The sequence below is a fragment of the Sorex araneus genome, chromosome X, assembly GCF_027595985.1.
Source record: "Sorex araneus isolate mSorAra2 chromosome X, mSorAra2.pri, whole genome shotgun sequence".
Taxonomy (NCBI): Eukaryota; Metazoa; Chordata; class Mammalia; order Eulipotyphla; family Soricidae; genus Sorex; species Sorex araneus.
This window is the reverse complement of record NC_073313.1, coordinates 18,327,253-18,345,429: the sequence shown is the minus strand read 5'-3', so window position 1 is coordinate 18,345,429 and position 18,177 is coordinate 18,327,253. Positions and strand designations below refer to the sequence as shown.

General features: G+C 45.9%; 2 protein-coding genes across 5 annotated transcripts in view; both read left to right on the top strand.

The window, feature by feature from the left end:
• Nucleotides 1-2,917, top strand: part of SCML2 (Scm polycomb group protein like 2) — an 81,914-nt gene extending 78,997 nt beyond the window's left edge. For all 4 annotated transcript variants that reach the window (XM_055121696.1, XM_055121698.1, XM_055121697.1 and 1 more), the window contains one exon: nucleotides 1,242-2,917. In XM_055121696.1, coding sequence (XP_054977671.1) covers nucleotides 1,242-1,370 — 129 coding nt within the window. In that variant the 3' untranslated portion in view covers nucleotides 1,371-2,917. The remainder of the gene's footprint in view (nucleotides 1-1,241) is intronic.
• A 14,996-nt stretch (nucleotides 2,918-17,913) lies between these two features.
• The window catches only part of BEND2 (BEN domain containing 2), a 65,592-nt gene continuing 65,328 nt past the window's right edge, over nucleotides 17,914-18,177 (top strand). Inside the window, exon 1 of the mRNA XM_055120135.1 lies at nucleotides 17,914-18,028. Coding sequence (XP_054976110.1) covers nucleotides 17,914-18,028 — 115 coding nt within the window. The remainder of the gene's footprint in view (nucleotides 18,029-18,177) is intronic.

Here is an 18,177-nt window from a genome sequence, read left to right as displayed (position 1 = left end):
CTGAGAGTAGGATGGAGTTGACGTAAGCTGTGGCAGGATATCCTTGTTGTGATGCCCAGTGAAACCAGAAACGGGAGAAGATTAAGTAAAGCTTTATTTATTTTAAATAGGTATTCAAGACTACCAAACATGTTTTCATCTCAAACCAGTTAATTAGGAAATAAAAAATTGTAAAATGCCTCATATCAATTAAGGAATGTGTTCATCATCTGTTTTTCTAGTCACGCTAATGACCAGATATGTGCTGTGTTTTTTGGTCAGTATTTAAGAATGTCAGTAATTATGCATCTATTTGACAGACTTACAGCCGTTTATCTGCTGCCAAGGTTTCCACTGCAGAGCAAGGGAAAAAAGTGTCCTTGCACTTTCTGATTGTGGCAGCCCAGCTTGAATGGGGGAACACAGGGGAAAAACAAGGACTATAAGCAACTCAGAGAATGTAAGCAGTAGGAGTCTGTTTTGCCTCAGAGAAAAATCTAAAATAATTCGAGTTTACAAGGCTGCTGGAGTGATTTCCCTGATTATACCTGACAAAAGCTAGAGTTAAGGCTAATTAAAATAAGTGAAGGATTGAAGAAAAATAAAAGAAAACCAATAATTAGCCTTAAGATCTAATTAGCTTCAGACAAGTGATTAGCTTTCCACATCAATACAACATGTATAGAGGTGATCTGGATTTGCACGGATGCAGATGCCATCATATTCCTAGTCTTTTGAAGAAAGTCAGTGAACGTCAATTATATCTCCACAACACAGAATTTTCTGTCCTTCCTTATAGTCGTATAATATTTTGTTTTTGTTTTTGTTTTTGCCTTACGATGCTCAGGGGTAACTCCTGGCTCTGTGCTTAGGAATCTTTTTTCTCAGTACTTGAGGAGCCGTATGGGATGTCAGGGAGGGAACCCAGTCTGGCCACATGGAAAGCAAGTGCCCTACCCGCTGTACCATCTCTCCAGCCATAGATGCATAGTATTTTAATTCAGCATACTGTACATATAAAATGAGGTATTTTCATGTGTAGGCCATTCTTCAGAGATACTGATTTAATTGGAAGTGAATTTACAAACTGTGAAATTACATTTCACTATATAGTACATTTTAATAGCTTTTAGCAAATAAATGCATATTAAGTAAATATGTTAAAATGCTCACTTGTTCTATTTTACATGCTCTTATATGTGAGTAACTTTTGGCAAAGTATGAAAGCATTATTAGTTACTCTAATTTCTTTCTCTCTTTAGGAGATTGACGGGAAGGCTCTGTTGCTACTAAAAAGTGATGTAGTGATGAAGTACCTGGGGCTGAAGCTGGGGCCAGCCCTAAAACTGTGTTACTATGTTGAAAAACTTAAAGAAGGAAAATATGACTGAAAAAATGTGTAAGTTTAGACTGGATATAATTCTTAGTTGTACTGTTACCTTTTTATTTAAAGCTATTTTTGTTCTTTTAGTCCATTCCTCTAAACACACATTATATCTAGAATTGCAGAAATACATTGCAGTCCAGTCTACTTCTTTAAAGATCATTTGTCATGTTACTATTAGCGTATTTAAATAGGCAGTTCCGTATGGTTTTTACTAATTGTATAGTTTACAAATGTATTTTGTATAGAGAAAACAGTGACATCTTTGATTTTGGTTGATCTTTATATATAGAACCAAAACAGCTAAATCCCAAAGGGGAAAGTATCAGTAACTGACAAGTTTTCTAATGAATCTCATGAAAAGTTTTCCTTAGAAAATAATTTTAAAATGCAACTGTAGCAATTCATCTCTTTCTCCAAAATGTTTTATGTCTGTTACTGCCGTGTTCTGTTTGTGCCCTACCAGTTTTCAGAAAGGAAATAGCCATATAACTTATTTTCCTTTCATTATTATTTCTTTATATGTTGTATATCTTCATATTTAAAGAAAAAAGGAAACTTATAAGCATTCATAAAGTGTTCTTTTCATCTTTTGAACAATTATATGATAGAGTAGTTGTTTTATGCAGGAGATATTATACTACAAAGGTGGTTTGGATGGCGTCTCATTACATTTTTCCAACAAAGTCTTTGTTTTAAATTCTTAATATTTTTGCTAAACTTAGACATTTAAACTACACATTCATTTCTCATATCTATATGAATACACCTGTGCCCCAAATTTTAAAATATATATTTTATTGTCTGGTTTATTCCTCATATGGAGTATACCATATTTATATATTAATCTATATCTGTAGGTATTCAAACAAGTAAATCTGTTCTTTTTGAACTTAATATGGCACTTTGTACTGCCACAGAGGTAATGACCAACTATATATATGGTTAGGTATTTTTATTCTGTAATAAACCATATGCATCATTTGCTATCATTAACTAGTACCTCTCAGCTTAGTCTTCAGGGGATAAGAAACAATCCAGAGATTGGTTTCCATACAGGGAAGTTCTCTGTCCTATGCAATGTTTCTGGTTAATTTGCTTAGTTCTGAGCCATTTATTCTGCTAAATATTGGAAGGTATATTAGTTCTGACTTACCATTTTGATCTTAATTTTTAAAGTTAGAACTTTCAAGGGAAAATGGTGCTAAATGTTTATGTTTTTACTTTGTATAACTTTGGTATAATGTTTATAAGCTATGAGAATCTGTGCTAAAAGTATTAGCCATTTGTTGTAACTGCCCCAGAAGGAGACAACAGGGGCAAGAATGTACATTTCACTTTTGGAAAACCAAATGTACTTTATACGTGAATGCAACTATTTAAAGGGTGGTTTGGTCTATGTTATTCATTTTATGTTATAAGACAGAATTATAATTTAATCCTGGTCTTCTTTCAAACTGTTTGTGAGAAGATACTGTTTCCAGCTGAACAGTCCTCAGGTGTTTGTATAAATACTGTTTTACAGATTTCAGATTTTAAGATATAATAAAGTTAAATAACTGAAAAAATGAAAGTCAAAGCCTTTGATTTGATTTTCTTACTTTCACCATATATATTAATATATAGATTTGTCATAGTTGAAAACGAAGTACTCTAATCAGCTTGTGGCTTTATATGTCCAAATCCTTGAGTTTTCGAGCTGGACCTCAGTCTCCGGTCCAGCGATTCCTAGGAGGAAAGGGTGGATCTCTTCAGAAGGGCCTGAAAGGAGCCCCAGGGCGAGTAGTGAGATGGTCAGTGGATCAGCTTTATCTGAGCTCAGCAGGGCTTCTGGCCTCTGTCCACTGGGGACCCCTTTTTTCCTGAGACATTCTGACACGACCTTGAGCATAGAAGACAGGTGGAGAAGTGCAGCACGCACGGAAAGGAAATCTTAGTTGATTTGAAAGCCCAAGTTTCGCAGCACCCACATCCAGGTCAGCAGCCCCATGCAGGCTCCGGCCCCGCAGTTCCGGGGAGCCTGAGGCTGAGCGAGCGGCCTTGGGGCTCGGACTCCGCCTCAAGCAGAGGCTCTGGGCGCGCATCCCACTCGTCCTGCTGCTCAGCAGCGTGTCCTTCCGTGCCTCCTAGGAAACAGGCCCTCGGGGAGGCTTCGGGCAGGAGGCTCGGCTGGCCGCAGTGCAGCGGCGGATTTGTCACGGACACTTGGTGAACCGGTTTCCCTCTGCTGCTCCGTCACTGTTCAGGGGGCAGAAGATGCGGCCGTGTTCACCTGCGCGAGCCTCCCGGGCTTGGCAGTGATCGCTCCCGAGAAATGAAGCGGGGGGAGATGCAGAGCCACGTGGCCTTCCCTTCTGCTTGGCCTCCCGGTCTGTCCTCTGACCCTTGTCGCCAGCAGGATTCTGCACCGTGAGCTCTGAAAGCCCCTGGGCACATGGAGCGTTTCCTACGCCTTTGTCGCCAGGATTTATAATCCTTGCGGTGTCTTGTAGCGCCAGTGCCAGAGGAGGACTTCACGCCCTTTGAACCCAAGCCCTTAGGTACCAGAAGCAGAGAATTAACACAGGGCGTAGGAGCACTGTAACCCTTAGGAGAAGCGCTGCTCATCCAAACCGCACAAGGGCTTGAAGTGGCAGCGGGCAGACGAGAGTGGCTGGGGCTGCTGTGCCCTGTGGCGAGCGCTGGCTCACGTCTCAAGGCCTCTGAGGCTGAGCCAGGGCTGGCGGGAGAGCCGTCTGGGTAGGGAGGATGCGCGAGCCTCCCTCAAGGCCTTCCTCCCCCTCCACACAGTTGCCTCATCAGCAGCCGCCCTGCTCTGTGAGCGCCGCTCTGGGGTGACGGGCTCCTGGCTGGACGGCACGGATGGCGCAGTGGCGTAGGGTGCCCCGGACACAAGGAGCAGTTGGCATCGGGGCTGGCTGAGAAGCCAGATGGGGGTTGGGAATGGGAAACGTCACGCAGCCCCTCAGTGAGTTTCCACTTCACTGGCTGTGGACGGAGGATCTGCAGGTCAGGGTGCTGGGGGCGGACATGAGGCCGTGGGGTGCCCGGCGGGGGAAGCTACTAGAGCCGAAATGCTTTCAGTCCATGCACCAGACGTGTATCTTTGCTCAGTGCAAAACACGTCCCAGTTCTGGGGGGCGATTTGGGGACCCCCCACTCCCTGGGCCCTGGCAGCCTCTGACAAGCCCAACGCCCTTTCCTCACTCCTGTGCTCCTGCGGGGGGCAGTGGTGCGGGGAAGCGTCTGTCTCATTAACAGCTCGTGACCTCAGCCATGCTGGGTGATGCTCAGAGCACAGGGACACTGCCCCGAGATCTGTCAGCTCCTGGGACCAGGGGGCACCGTGCCCAGCGAGCTGAGTCGGGGCAGACAAGTCCAGAGTGATCTCTCACACACAGCACGAAGGGACGTAGGAAGCAAGTCGCAGTGGCCAACAGAACAGACCCCCAGAGTCCGCCCACGGAAGTGAGTGCTAAGTGGGGGCTCGAGGTTCGGTGACGGTGGCAGACGGATGTGATGCTCAGAAGTGGGTACATTGCAGCAACACTGTTCCTAAACTGCAGCGTTGTCAATCAGGATGTCCAGCTGAGAAACAAATCGCTCCATTTCCCTGCTCCTCCCTTCCTCTCTGAGCACTCTCACCCGGGCTCCCTGTTCCCCCCCCCCCCCCACTGGCTCTTTTCTCCCTAGTCCTTAAACACAGGGCTGTGTCCTACCCTTGCCATGTGAAAAGCGCTCATGCTCGGCCTTTGCTGTGGGATCGCAATCCTCCCTGAAGAAAGCAATCTATTGTCCCCGCACTGCTGACCTTGGGCCTTCCTTTGGCCAGTGGGGCGCACATCAGTGGAACCAAAGTACAGCCCTTTCCTGGAATAACCCTAGTGTCTCGGTTATCTCGCGCTCTGCTTCGTTCCCTTCTGCTCGGAGCACAGCGTGTGCCAGAGAAAGGCTCCCTCCCCAGTGCTGAGCCTGTGGGGTGTGCGGAGCCCTCCCGCTCTGCCCTACACCACAGAGGCCCTGGGCAGGAAGGCAGCGAGTGTGGTGGTGGGGGTCTGGTTGGGGGGGCTTGGCAGCTCAGGTGCTGCCTCCCGTTCCTCTCATGGCAGGTTCCTTGTCTTCTCCCCCCCTCTCCCCCAGCGGGGCTCAGCAGCCTGCTAGCTTCTCCCTGACTGTCAATCAGTGTCCAGCCTGGCACGGGTCCCAAGTCTGCCTGGCACTGGGCTTGGCTACAGCTTACTCCAGGGAATCCGGTTTGGCTGTCCATTAGTGCCCCCCCCCCAATCCTGAGCCACTTCAGAAGTAAGAGAATTCATGGCAGATAGTCCTTTGGCCTTTACGTGACTTTCTGGTGCTTTGCAAATACACCGCTAACCATTGACTATTGCCATAGCTTTGGGAGATCACTGTGACTCTGGAGAGAATGAAAACAAGAAAACTCTCAATCTTTCTAAATGTTGAGTCTGGTTTAGACCACCGATATCCACCCTCTCTCATCAGCGCCCCTAACTCAGTTGTGTGGTTCGTTCTCCTGATGTGTTGCTTTTGGCCCTTGGTCACTCCCTGGCTGTTTAAGTCCCACAAATGAGAGCGTGCTCTGTATCTACCCCTTTCCTGCACTCAGCAGGTGCTCCTCATCCCATCCAGATTGCTGCAAATTGCACGATTTTGTTCTTAGAGCTGCATCTATTCCTTGTGTGCATAGACCACAGCTTGTTTTCCTTTTTCTTTTTTTTCTTTTTGGGTCACACCCATCAATGCACAGGGATTATTCCTGGCTCATGCACTCAGGAATTACTCCTGGCGGTGCTCCGGGGACCCTATGGGATGCTGGGAATTGAACCCGGGTCGGCCGCATGCAAGGCAAACACCTTACCCACTGTGCTATTGCTCCTGCTATTGCTTCTTGATCTGCTCATCTGTGCTTGGACATTTGTGTCGTTTCCGTTCTTGGCTCCTGTACTAAGCAGGCAGTGGACGCGGGAGTGCCCCCGCTCATGTACTGGACACGTTCTCTAGCCACCATGAAATCACTCCTGCGGGCTTCTCCACTAAGAGCTTGTATGAAAACGAAACCGTGGCGTGCACGGAACCCCTGAAACTAAGATGGGCAGGGGAGCCCCTAGCGTTTGGGAGCTGCTCCTGTGGACCGCACTACTTCTGTAGCGTCCAGCCCCCCTACGGAAGCAGCTTTAAGCCCACAGGGCTGGCGAGCTCATGCGGGGTCGGCGCCTCTCCATGCATGTACGCGACTCGGTTCGCTGCGGGCAGCGCAGGCGTCCTGCGCACCAGCAGGGTGGCCCTGGCGGCACCACAGTCTCAGGTCGGAGGCCTGAACTGCGGGCCCTGGAGTGGCTCCCGGGTCCCTATGCATTGCCCGGGACCCCCGAAACCCCAAAGGATTTGGGCAGCTGCTCTGCATCCATGCTGCGGCCAGTGCGCAGGAGCAGTGAGAGGCCCGTGGCGGCGCCTGGCGGGGTCGGGGCGGGGCCCGGGCGGGACAGCAGCTGAATGACAGCACGCTGGTGGCAGAGGTGGGTGTCACTGGAAAGGCATGGCCACAGGCGTTAGGTTGCAGAGAGGAGGCAGGCGCCATGGGGAGGGCAGTCTCCGGGAGCTTGCCCCGTGTGCGCCAACCCCGGGTTCGATTCCAAGCACCCTGGGGTCCCCGGACAGCACTGGGCGCAGCCCTGAGGCCCTGGAGGGCCCATCCCCATGAGGATGCGCGGGTATCCCCAACCCCTCAGCGCCTGAGCAGTATCGCACCCTTGGACCCTCGCATCAACCCCCGGACTGTTTGACCAAGAATCCCCCGTGGCAGCCCGGAGCACCATTTGGGTCACACCCTTGCCCCCCAATTAGAAGAGAAGGCCGCTTTCAGAGAGCCCTGGGACTTCCCCCAGGTTGAGTCAAAGGAAACAAAGGAAGGGCCCCTAGAACCATCCCCGGAGCTGCAGAATTGCAGGTGAGAGGTTGGGGGGCGGGAGGTGGCGGAGGCGGGGCTGAGCAGAGGTGCCGCAGGACAGTGGGTGGGCTTGGGCCCTTCGCTGCTGCCCGAGGTGGGGAAACCCGGAACAGCCGGCACACAGGCGCGCTTTCCGCAATCATGGAACTAAAGTACAATAAGAAGCAAAACTCCAACCCAGTCGTGTCCAACCGGGTTCCTTTCCAGCCAGGGAGATCTCGATTTCTAGGGCTGTAGCCAACTGTCCACCGGCATGTGGGCCCCAGCTCCTCTGCGCTCTCCAGTCCCGGCCTGTCAGTAGCCTCCTCACCTCCCACAGCCTGGTACCCACCGTGAGCCGGCACAGTGCTCTGGTTACCCTACAGTCTGAGGGCAGCAGCCCCACAAATTCTACCTACCGTGACTCTGTGTAGGCCCCTACCCCCCTACCCCAGTCTGTTTCTCACATTTGCTACCAGCTGGCATTTCAGAAGTGGGAAATTTCTTCACTGTGATGACGCTGGGGCAGATGTTTTGTTTTCCTCAGTTCTTTTTGTTTTTGTTTTTTGTTTTTTGCTTTTTGGGTCACACCTGGCGATGCACAGGGGTCACTCCTGGCTCTGCACTCAGGAATCACTCCTGGCGATGCTCAGGGGACCATATGGGATGCTGGGAATTGAACCCGGGTCAGCTGCGTGCAAGGCAAACGCCCTACCCGCTGTGCTTTTGCTCCAGCCCCATGTCTTCCTCAGTTTTGTGTCCCGGGGTCTAGTATAGTATCTCTGTAGATGCTGGTTGAATAAATAAATGAACCAAAATCCAAATTTGTTATTAAGAAGTTAGACACTTATAACCATTTCCATTTCCATTTCCAAACACCTTCCAGTTTCAGGAAATACTTTTTTTAAAGTGTAGATTCCTACCACTAGTACCGTGCAACATGTTAGATATGTTTAAGGCTTAATTCATGATTTGATGCTTAAACCTTAATTCAAGATGCATGGTCCAGTGTTGTGTCCTGAAATATTTGCCTTGTGATTGGAGTATTGAAAAAAATGCAAAACACCATATTGTTATTTGGCAAAGGATTTTTTTCAGCTGTAAACTATGTACTTCATAGGTGTTAGCGTTTCCTCTGTGTAATTGGTATGTATTGATTTGAAGATGTAAAGTATGGGTGGTAAACACTTAAAACAAGTTTTAATAAAGCTTTTTTTTTATATCCTGCAGACAATTTATATCTTTCAAGTTCCCCCCAAATGGTAGGTTGTTTTTTTTTGAGACAAGTTAATATTTTTTCCAGTATAGATGCTAATTTCAAATTTTCTTTCTTTTAAATTATTAAAAAAATACTAAGTCACTACTATGCCCATCCCTGGTATCTGTTATAAAACACTTGCTTGGGGAATGTTCCCGTGAAACAGATGCCAGTGGGCCTGTGTCCCCGGGAGCACTGCAGGTGGATATCACAGGGCTGAAGGCCTCGCAATCCTGAGGTTCTAACAAGATTTTGTTCCACTCCAACTACTGCAGGTAGGCCCCAAAGGGTGTCTGCACCCCCCCCCCCCCGAAAACCCTGCAAGAGACAAGCATGACTGAAGAGACATCCCAGCCCTGAGATGCCAGCAGGCTGGTACTCCACCCAGAGATAAATAGCAACAAATTCCTTCATCTCCCTAATTTCCCTGTCAATAGACTGAACTCTCCCATGTAAAGACAGAGTGGCTGATGGATCAGGAAATAAAATCCAACTTTCTACTACTTACAAGAGACACACTTGAACTCTCATGATACACACAGCCTTAGAGGACAATCAGAGCCAACATTAAACTAATAAAAGCAGGGATGGTTGTACTTGTATGAGACCAAATAGAATTCAGACTGGAGAAAGTAATAAGAGATAGGATGGACATTACATACTGATTAAGAGATCAGTAAATCAAAAGGGCTTAACTTTGATCAACATATATGCACCAAATAAAGGGGCAGTAAAGTTTGTAAAAACAACTGCTGAGAGACCTGAAGAGATAAATTGAAAGCGACATCAAAGTACTGGGAAACTGTTTGTTTTTGGGCCACATCGGCGAAGCTCAGGGTTCACTTCTGGCAAACGCCTTACCTACTACACTAATCACTCTGACCCCAGTGCTGGGGGACTTTTAACACAACTTTCACCACTGGACAGATCAGCCAGACAGAATATGAACAAGGTGAGAAGAGCCCTGAATGAAAAGTTGGAGAAAGGGGATTATTAGGATTATTAGACATGTACGGGAATCCACCATCAAAATTCCCATTGCACACTCTTCTCTAGCGGACATAGATGTCCAAGATGTGCACCTTCTAGGGATGTGCACTTAGTAGGGCACAATTTGACTGTTCATAAATCACAAAAATAGAAATCATATCAAGAATTTTTTTTATACCATGAGACCATGAAAGTACAAACTAACAATAGAAAGCCAAGAAAAGTGTTAGCATCTGGAAACTAAACAACATAGCATTAAACATAATTTAGGTCTAAGAGGAAATCTAGGAAGAAAACAGGTTCCTCAAAGGACTGAGAATGAAGACACAGATTATGTGAACACATTGGAGACAGCAAACGCAGTACTAAAGGGGAAGTTTATAGCAATACGTTAGGAAACAAGAAATGGTTTAGTTAAAAACAGCCTCACGGGCTGGTGTGACAGCACAGCGGGTAGGGCGTTTGTCTTGCACACGGCTGACCCAAGTTCGATTGATTCCCAGCATCCCATATGGTCCCCTGAGCCCTGCCAGGAGTAATTTCTGAGTGCAGAGCCAGGAGTTAACCCTGTGCGTTTTGGGGTATGACCCTAAAACAAAGACAACAGCAACAAAACAAAATACAAAACAAAAAAAAACAGCCTCACATCTGGGTAAACTAGAAAAAGAACAACAAATGAATTGCAAAGTAAGTAGAAAGAAATGATAACAATTAGAAGAGAAATCAGCAATACAGATATAAGGAACGCTTTAAAGGGAAATGAAACCAGGAGTTGGCTTTTCAAATAATAAGCAAGAATGACAACCCTGTAGTTTAAACTCATGAGAAAACAGAGAAAACTCAAATTGGATTGGGGATGAAGTGGGAGAAATTCCAACAGATGAGCAATATGTAACATCATAAGAATTTAGTATGAAAAAACTTGTGTCGCTAAGCTCGACAACTAGAATAAATGAATGCATTTTTGTGCTCAGGATTTTTTTGGAGGGGAGGCATACCCACCTATGCTCAGGGCTTACTCCTGGCCCAGTGTTCAGGAATCACTCCTAGTGGGCTCCAGGACCATATGAGGTTCCAGGGATCAAACCTGGCTTGGCTGTGTGCATGGCAAGCACCCTACCCACTGTACTCTCGCTGCGGATGCATTTTGGGAACCATATAATCTCCTTAGACTAAACGAGGTGGAAACAGAAATTCTTCAAGACCATCATGAGTAATAAAACTGAAACTAATGAAAACTGTTCCCAGGAATGAAAGTCCAGGTGTAGATGAGATCACTAGTGAGTTTTACCAAATCTTCAATGGAGACTTACTATCTATATCCTCAAAATAAAAAGAAAAAAAACATACAATCTCATTAATAGGCGAAGGGAAAGAACCAAGATTTAACATTCATTCATGGTAAAAACTTTCATTAGAATAGGGTTAAAAGGTTACCTCAAGATTGTAATGTCTATTTGCAACAAACCCACACTGAACACCATATTCAATGGCGAAAAATTGAAATCCTTCCCACAAGGCAAAAACATGTCCACTCTCTGCACTATGTTGTCCAATATAGTTTTGTAGGTCCTTGCCATTAGGCAAGCAGGTAAGAAAAATAAATGAAAGAAATTCAAAGTGAAAAATAAGTTTAACTACTGGGACTGGAGAGATAGCACAGCGGGTAGGGTAGCCTTGCCTGCTGTACCTTGGGTTTGATCCCTTGCACCCCATATAGTCTCCTAAGCAATGCCAGAAGTAATACCTGAGTGCAGGAGTAACCCCAGAACATCAGTAGGTGTGACCCCAAAATAAAACAAACAAAAAAGAAGTGAAACTATCATTTACAGATATTATGGTGATATATATAGAAGACTTTGAAGATTATACTAAAAACTCTTAGAAAAAAAATACAACAAAATAGCAAGCTATTAGTTCAATAAAAAATAACCTGCATTTTGACATGCAAACATTAAATTAGAAGATAAATTAAGAAGATGAATTCATTTAAAGTAGTTGACAGGTTGGGGGGTGGGAAGGGAAACTGGCGACACTGGTGAAGGGCAGTGGGCACTGGTGAAGGGATTGAAATTGAAATAATATATGCCTGAAACTTGGTATCTTGTAATTCATGGAGATTTAATTAAAAAGGGTGCAAAAGTATGTTATCTCCAGTGTACACAATTAAGGGTATGAACACCACAATCTAGGATGAGACCTCCACAAACACAGCAATAGAATGTGTGTGACCCTGGTCACTGCACCCACAAAAGGAGAAAAGGAGAAAGGGAGAAAACTTCAGCTGACACACTTTCTAAGCATCAGTTTTCACTGTAAAGTAGGGGAAATCATGGTCGCTCCACTGGAAAAAACAACCCTTCCAGCATGTTTCACACTACTGCTAGGGGAAAATTACTCACAGCACCTTAGCTACTGTACATCATCACTCTTTCTAGTGGTTAGTAAGAAAGCTATGAAATTTTATTTATCCAAATAGGGCTTAAAATAAATTTAATTTTCTAATTGTCTAAAAAAAAAGTAGTGTCCAAAAACATGAGTACCAAGTACAAAGGAGGTGAAGGAATTTCTACATTGAAAATTGAAAGTTGCTTTTTTTCTAAGTAGACAAAAGGTAGCAAGTAAATATCCAATGTTCATTGAGAAAATTTACAGTGTCAAAATGACTGTGAAACAAAGCATTATACAAAGTCAGTGCAATCTACCCAAAATACTGATAATACTCTTCAAGGACTTAGAACAAATGTTTCTAATATTTATTTGATATCATAACATTACAAACTCCCTAAATAAACAATTCTGAGGGGAAAATGATGGGAAGTATCACGTTTCCTGATTTAAAAAATATTCTATACACTATAACAATCTAACAGTTTGATACTGGAAGAAAGACAGACTCTTGGACCAATGGAATTGAATAGAAATAAACATTCAGAGATAAACTCTCAGATATAATAAGAGTTAATCTATGGCAAAGGAGTTGCATACATGAAATGTAGCAAGAAATTCTATCTTCGAGAAATAGCGTGGACCCAAGGACAGTAGAGACAAGGGCCAGGAGTATTGCTCCATTGTTGGAAGCTTGCCTCATGTGCTAGGCGAGAAGGCAGTTGGGATAGGAAGGGACCACTAAGTCAATGATGGTTGGAGGGTTTGCTCTGGATGGGAGATGTGTGCTGAAAGTAGATAAAGGACCAAACTTGATGGCCTCTTAGTATTGCAAACCTTAATGCCCAAAGAGAAAGAGCAAAAAGGAAAATGCCTGTCATAGAGGCAGGGGGTGTAGTGGGGTGGGGTTGGCAGGGAGGGATACTGGGGATATTGGTAGTGGAAGAAGAGGAAGAAGAGGAAAAAGAATAAATGCCTGGAGGCAGGCTTTGGGGAGGGGGTGGGAGGAAAACTGGGGACAGTGGTGGTGGAAAATGTGCACTGGTGGAGGGATTGGTGTTCAATCATTGTATAACTGAAACACAGTCATGAAAGCTTTGTAACTGTATCTCACAGATCTTCAATGTACAGTGACTCAATTTAAAAAAATAGTGTTGGCAAAACTGGATAGCCATATCAAAAAAAAAAAAAAACCAAACAGAAAAGAAACAACAAAAAACCGAATCCTTATCTCACACCTTGCAAAAAGGTTAATTCAAAGCATATTAAAGACTTCATGATTAGACCAGAATTCACAGAATATTTTGATGAAAAGTATCTTTAGTCATTTGATTCTAGTGACAAAGAATACCAAAAATGAACAAATAGGAGTGCATCAAACTGAAAGGTGTTTTTGCATGTCAAAAGAAACATGGGGGGGGTGGGCTGGAGCAATAGCACAGTGGGTAGGGCATTTGCCTTGCACGAGACTGACCCGGTTCGATTCCCAGTATCCCATATGGTCCCCCGAGCACTGCCAGGAGTAATTCCTGAGTGCAGAGCCAGGAGTAGCCCCTGTGCAAAAAAATGGACTAAAATAAGAAGACACTCTTACAGAAGGCAAAGAATAATTTGTCCACTATATATCAGATAAAGGACTAATATCCAAGATATTAGATATTAGCAGAAATGACAGAAGCAAAACCAATCACCAGTAACTCCATTAAAAATGGAGTGGAGATGAACACATAATCCTCTGAAGAGGTCAGTAGGCATATTAAAAATTGCTCATCAGCACATGTTATTAAGGAAATGAAAATCAAAATGTAGATAATAAGATATCATCGCATACCAGAGAAAATGGCAAAAAGAAACAACCAGTGTTGGTGATAAGGTGGTGAAAACGGAACCTACTTTCACCGTTGATGGGAATGTTGCCTAGTTCAGTCTCTAGGGAAAACGGCATGGAATTTTTTCAAAAAAGTAAGAATAACGTTTTCATATAAACTCGGTGATTCCAATCCTTTGCATCTATTCGAAGGACACAGAATCATTGATTTGAAAGATCTATGCACACATATGCATAGTGCAGTGCTAAGTGCATAATTAAATTACATAATTAAGTGCTAAGTACATAAAAGGAAGTTGTATAATGGATAAAGTTTTATATACACATATATACAATTGAATATTATGCAGCTAAAAGAAAAGATAAAATCTTGCACGTTGCTGCAGTTGGATGGAGACCATCATGTTAATTGAAGTGGTTGAGGGAGAAGAACAAATAATAGATGATATCACACATGTGTAGGAGAGAAACAAGACCAGGAATAGACTCTATGGAATGATAGCTGACCTTTGGCTTTTGATTTCAGGACTGAGATTACCAAGCAGTGTGGGGAGCGCACGGGGGAGGATGAGGCCGACTAGAAGTGACAGAAGGACAGTTTTGGAGGGTCATGGCCATTTCAGGAGTGGTCGAAGTACAGCCACTTTGAACATCAAAACTATAAAAGTTAACTCTTTTGTACATATGTTACCGAAACTACAAATTTACATAAAAGTAAATCAAAGATCTCATTTTTTAGTAAATAGGTTAACATGTATATATAAAAGATACCATTTAAAATGATTGCATTTTGAAAATTAATAATTCATTTCTAACACTACTATGTAAAAGGATCTGGGGCCCTTTGCAGAAATCAACAACTGTCTTATTTCAGCATGTTTCATTCAAGTGTTCAGTAGCCCTGTGTGGTTGCTCTTTTAAAAGACCCAGTCAGATGGCCCTAGCCATAGTGAGTAGGGCGCTGGCCTTGAATGCAGCCGTCTTGGGTTCCAGCCGGCCAGAAGTGAGCTCTGAGTGCAGAACCAGGAATAAGCCCTGAGCTCTGCCCTGTGACTCCCAAACCAAATAAATTAAAAAGACCCAGTCAGGGGCTGGAGCGATAGCACAGTGGGTAGGGCGTTTGCCTTGCACGAGCCGACCCGGGTTCGATTCCCAGCATTCCATATGGTCCCCCAAGCACCGCCAGGAGTTATTTCTGACTGCATGAACCAGGAGTAACCCCTGTGCACTGCCAGGTGTGACCCAAAAAGCAAAAAAAAAAGACCCAGTCAAATAGATCAAATGAAAGTGTGGTCTGGAACCAGAGGCATCAGCTTTATCAGGGGAACTTGTTAGAAATGCAAATTCCCAGGCTATACTCCAGATCTGCTGGATCAGAAATGCCGAGGGGGGCGGGGCAAACAAGCCTGGGCCAGAGGAAACATCAAGTTTGTAAACCATTGCTGGGCATTAGAAAATAGGATTCAAATGCTGATCAGAAGCAAACAAAGAGCTATTAGAAATGAAAGAATGTTCCAGAAAGAGTGCTATTTAGATAAAGGAGGGATTCAGAAGCAGAGAGGGTTTTTAAATTTTTTTAAAGGAGGAAATAGGTTTGAGCTGGGGGGTATGGGGGTAGAGTTGTGAATTCAACCTAAGGATGGGGTCTGAAAGATAATACAGAGATTTAGGTGTTTGCCTCCTCTATAGAAGTGTGACTTCCTCTGTGACCCCTGAAACCATATATGAACCGTGAGCACACAGTTAAGAGTAGCCCCTGGGTACAACTAAATGTAGTCCTAACACCTCCCCTGCCCATAAAGAAAAAAAAATGAGAGGAAATGGGAGACAACCTGGGAGGGATTTTCTTACAGAAACATCCCTACTCTCCTTGCCCCTTTGCTGGGATCCTAGAAATCATAACTTGGAGGGAGAAGGGAGAATTGGCCTGGGAGATTATGAGGAAGCAGTGTTTAGCCTTGAGACTGCAGCCCTTCTGGTGAGACACAGTGACAGTGAGAGAAATCTTGCCAAGTATTGAGATTTTCTATTTACTAGTGCCTGTAGCATTCCCATCTCAAGACGCCGGCCCACGGCTGTCTGTGTTAACCCTCACACGTTGTCTTTATTTTTATTTTTTTATTTTTTTTTGGCTTTTTGGGTCATACCTGGCAATGCTCAGGGCTGATTCCTGGCTCTGCACTCAGGAATCAATCCTGGCGGTGCTTGGGGCACCATATGGGATGACGGGACTCGAACCCGGGTCGGCCTCATGCAAGGCAAATGCCCTACCCGCTGTGCTATCGCTTCAGCCCCCCCACACGTTGTCTTTAGTTGAAGACTAAAGATGTTGAAGACCATGGATGGTGGTGGGAGTGAGCATGAGGGCTAGCAAAGAATAGAAAGTTCTCCTGCAATTTTTATGGAGTTTAGGATTTAACAGAGACTCCAAATTCCAGGAGCTCTGCAAAATTGTGTCCGTACTATCTGTGAAACGCACTCCACATCTATCAATGATCCATACTCCTCCCAATTTATTTTGCTTTCCTCACCATGTGATTTCTGTCTCATGACGCAACATAGTTGCTTTAACTCCTGCCATCACATCCACATCAACACTTAGCCTCTGGGAACTCTTTAACTTGATACCAACCCGTCCAGGCAAAATGTTTTTAATTTGAGAAGTGGACAACAACCAGCATTCTCTTCTACACATATGATCTTTAATAATCATCCATGTAAATAAATATGGTAATTGACAACTGCCCAGTTGAAAAATAAAGTAGTAAAAGTGGCAATTCATAGGTTCATAGCATGGGAAACTAAGAAGGGTTAGACAAGGGACTTGAGAGCTAGAGAGAGGAGGGGACGAGTTCAGAAGTGTTTGGGAGAATTTCTGATTTGTGCCCCGTCAATGATTATGGAAGGCCAGTAAATATTAGAATTTCTTGGTAGTAGTGGAACATGCGTCCCCAGTACACATCCACACCTTGGAATTGATGTCCCAGAAACAGTACATCTTGGGAGAACGTGGTTTCATGAGCCCCGGGCAGAACTGTAAGTGGAGTTCAGAAGGCATCAGAGACGTGAATCCTCCTGTCACATTTTTCCTCTCAATTGAGAAGTGGGTAGAGCAACAAGGCAAAAACCAAAGCTTTAGCTTTGAAGGCGAGAGATCAGCCCTGACCAGGGCGTTTGTTTCCCCTCAGGCAGGTTGGCCCTGGTCTTGAGCTGGGGCCTGGCCCTTCCTCATTGAAGAGAACAATGTGGAGCTGAGGTGCTGGGGGAACCCAGAGGGGCTGGTAGCAGCCCAGGGAACTGAATGACTAATGACTGCCTCCAGCCCAGGAAAGAAGCAGGGCTCCGGGCAAGTTTATGGCCTCAGTTAAGAGGCCAAGGAGACCCAAAGAATCACCAAGGCCAAACAGTGCCAGCAGGCAGCCACCGGGGGCCCATCTCTGCAGTGGGTAGGCCCTGGAGCTTAAAACAATAGTCCAGGGGCTTCTTATATAATCCCAGGCCTCCAGAAGGATAAAGGGGTGCTGCCGGGGTGAGTAAGCAGAGGTGAGAGAAAGGAGGGGGGTGAGTAAGCAGAGGTGAGAGAAAGGAGGGAGGCAGAGGAAAGATCTGATCTGCGTTCTGCACTGTGAGGAGGGCATCACACCACCCCCCAACCAAGATTCCTATGAAGAGTTCCCATCTCTGCTGTGGTATGTTCCCTACATGTTCCCGAAGGCAGGCTGGGAGGTGGGGTGGGGTGGGGGTTCCTTCTGATACTTCCTGTTGCGGTGACCCCGCGTTCCTTTTTCTGGTTGGCCAAAGAGGTGGTGGGAGACTCTTCGGGGAGAGTGTGGGGACGAACCTTTGTTCCCGTGGGACGGAGAGCTCCCTGGGCTTTCCTGCTCAGCCGCCCCCTCCCGCCCCCACCGCGGCGGCGGGACTCGCTGTTCCAGAGCGTTCGGAGCTCAGGTCCAATGAGAAGAGGCTCCGCATCGCAATTCAGCTGCTTTGATGATAAAGGAGAGACTTAGAACGTGCCTTCACCATTCCTGGCAGGTTCTGGACAGCAGCAGACCCGGGGCTGCCACAGGACGCTGCTCTCGGCTCACTCCCGCTTGGCTGCGGTGCCAAGGACTCCGAGACGCGGTAGAAGAGGGGTCGGCATGGAGGAGGGAAGACGTCCTGCAGACCGGGAGCCTGGACAGAGCCCGCCGCCCGTGCTGCGGGGCGCGGAGCCGAGCTCGGAGCCCGCGGAGCCCGCCAGCGACTCTTCCACAGGTATTTCCGCGGGGCGACCCCGGCGATCCCCTTCTCTGCGGAGCGGAGGCACCGTCGGAGGGTGGCCCGGGGTGCGACTGGGGGTCGGGGCAGCCCAGCGCCGGGCGCGGGCTTCTGCCTCTCCGGCCCCTGCAGAGGCGCGCCGGGGC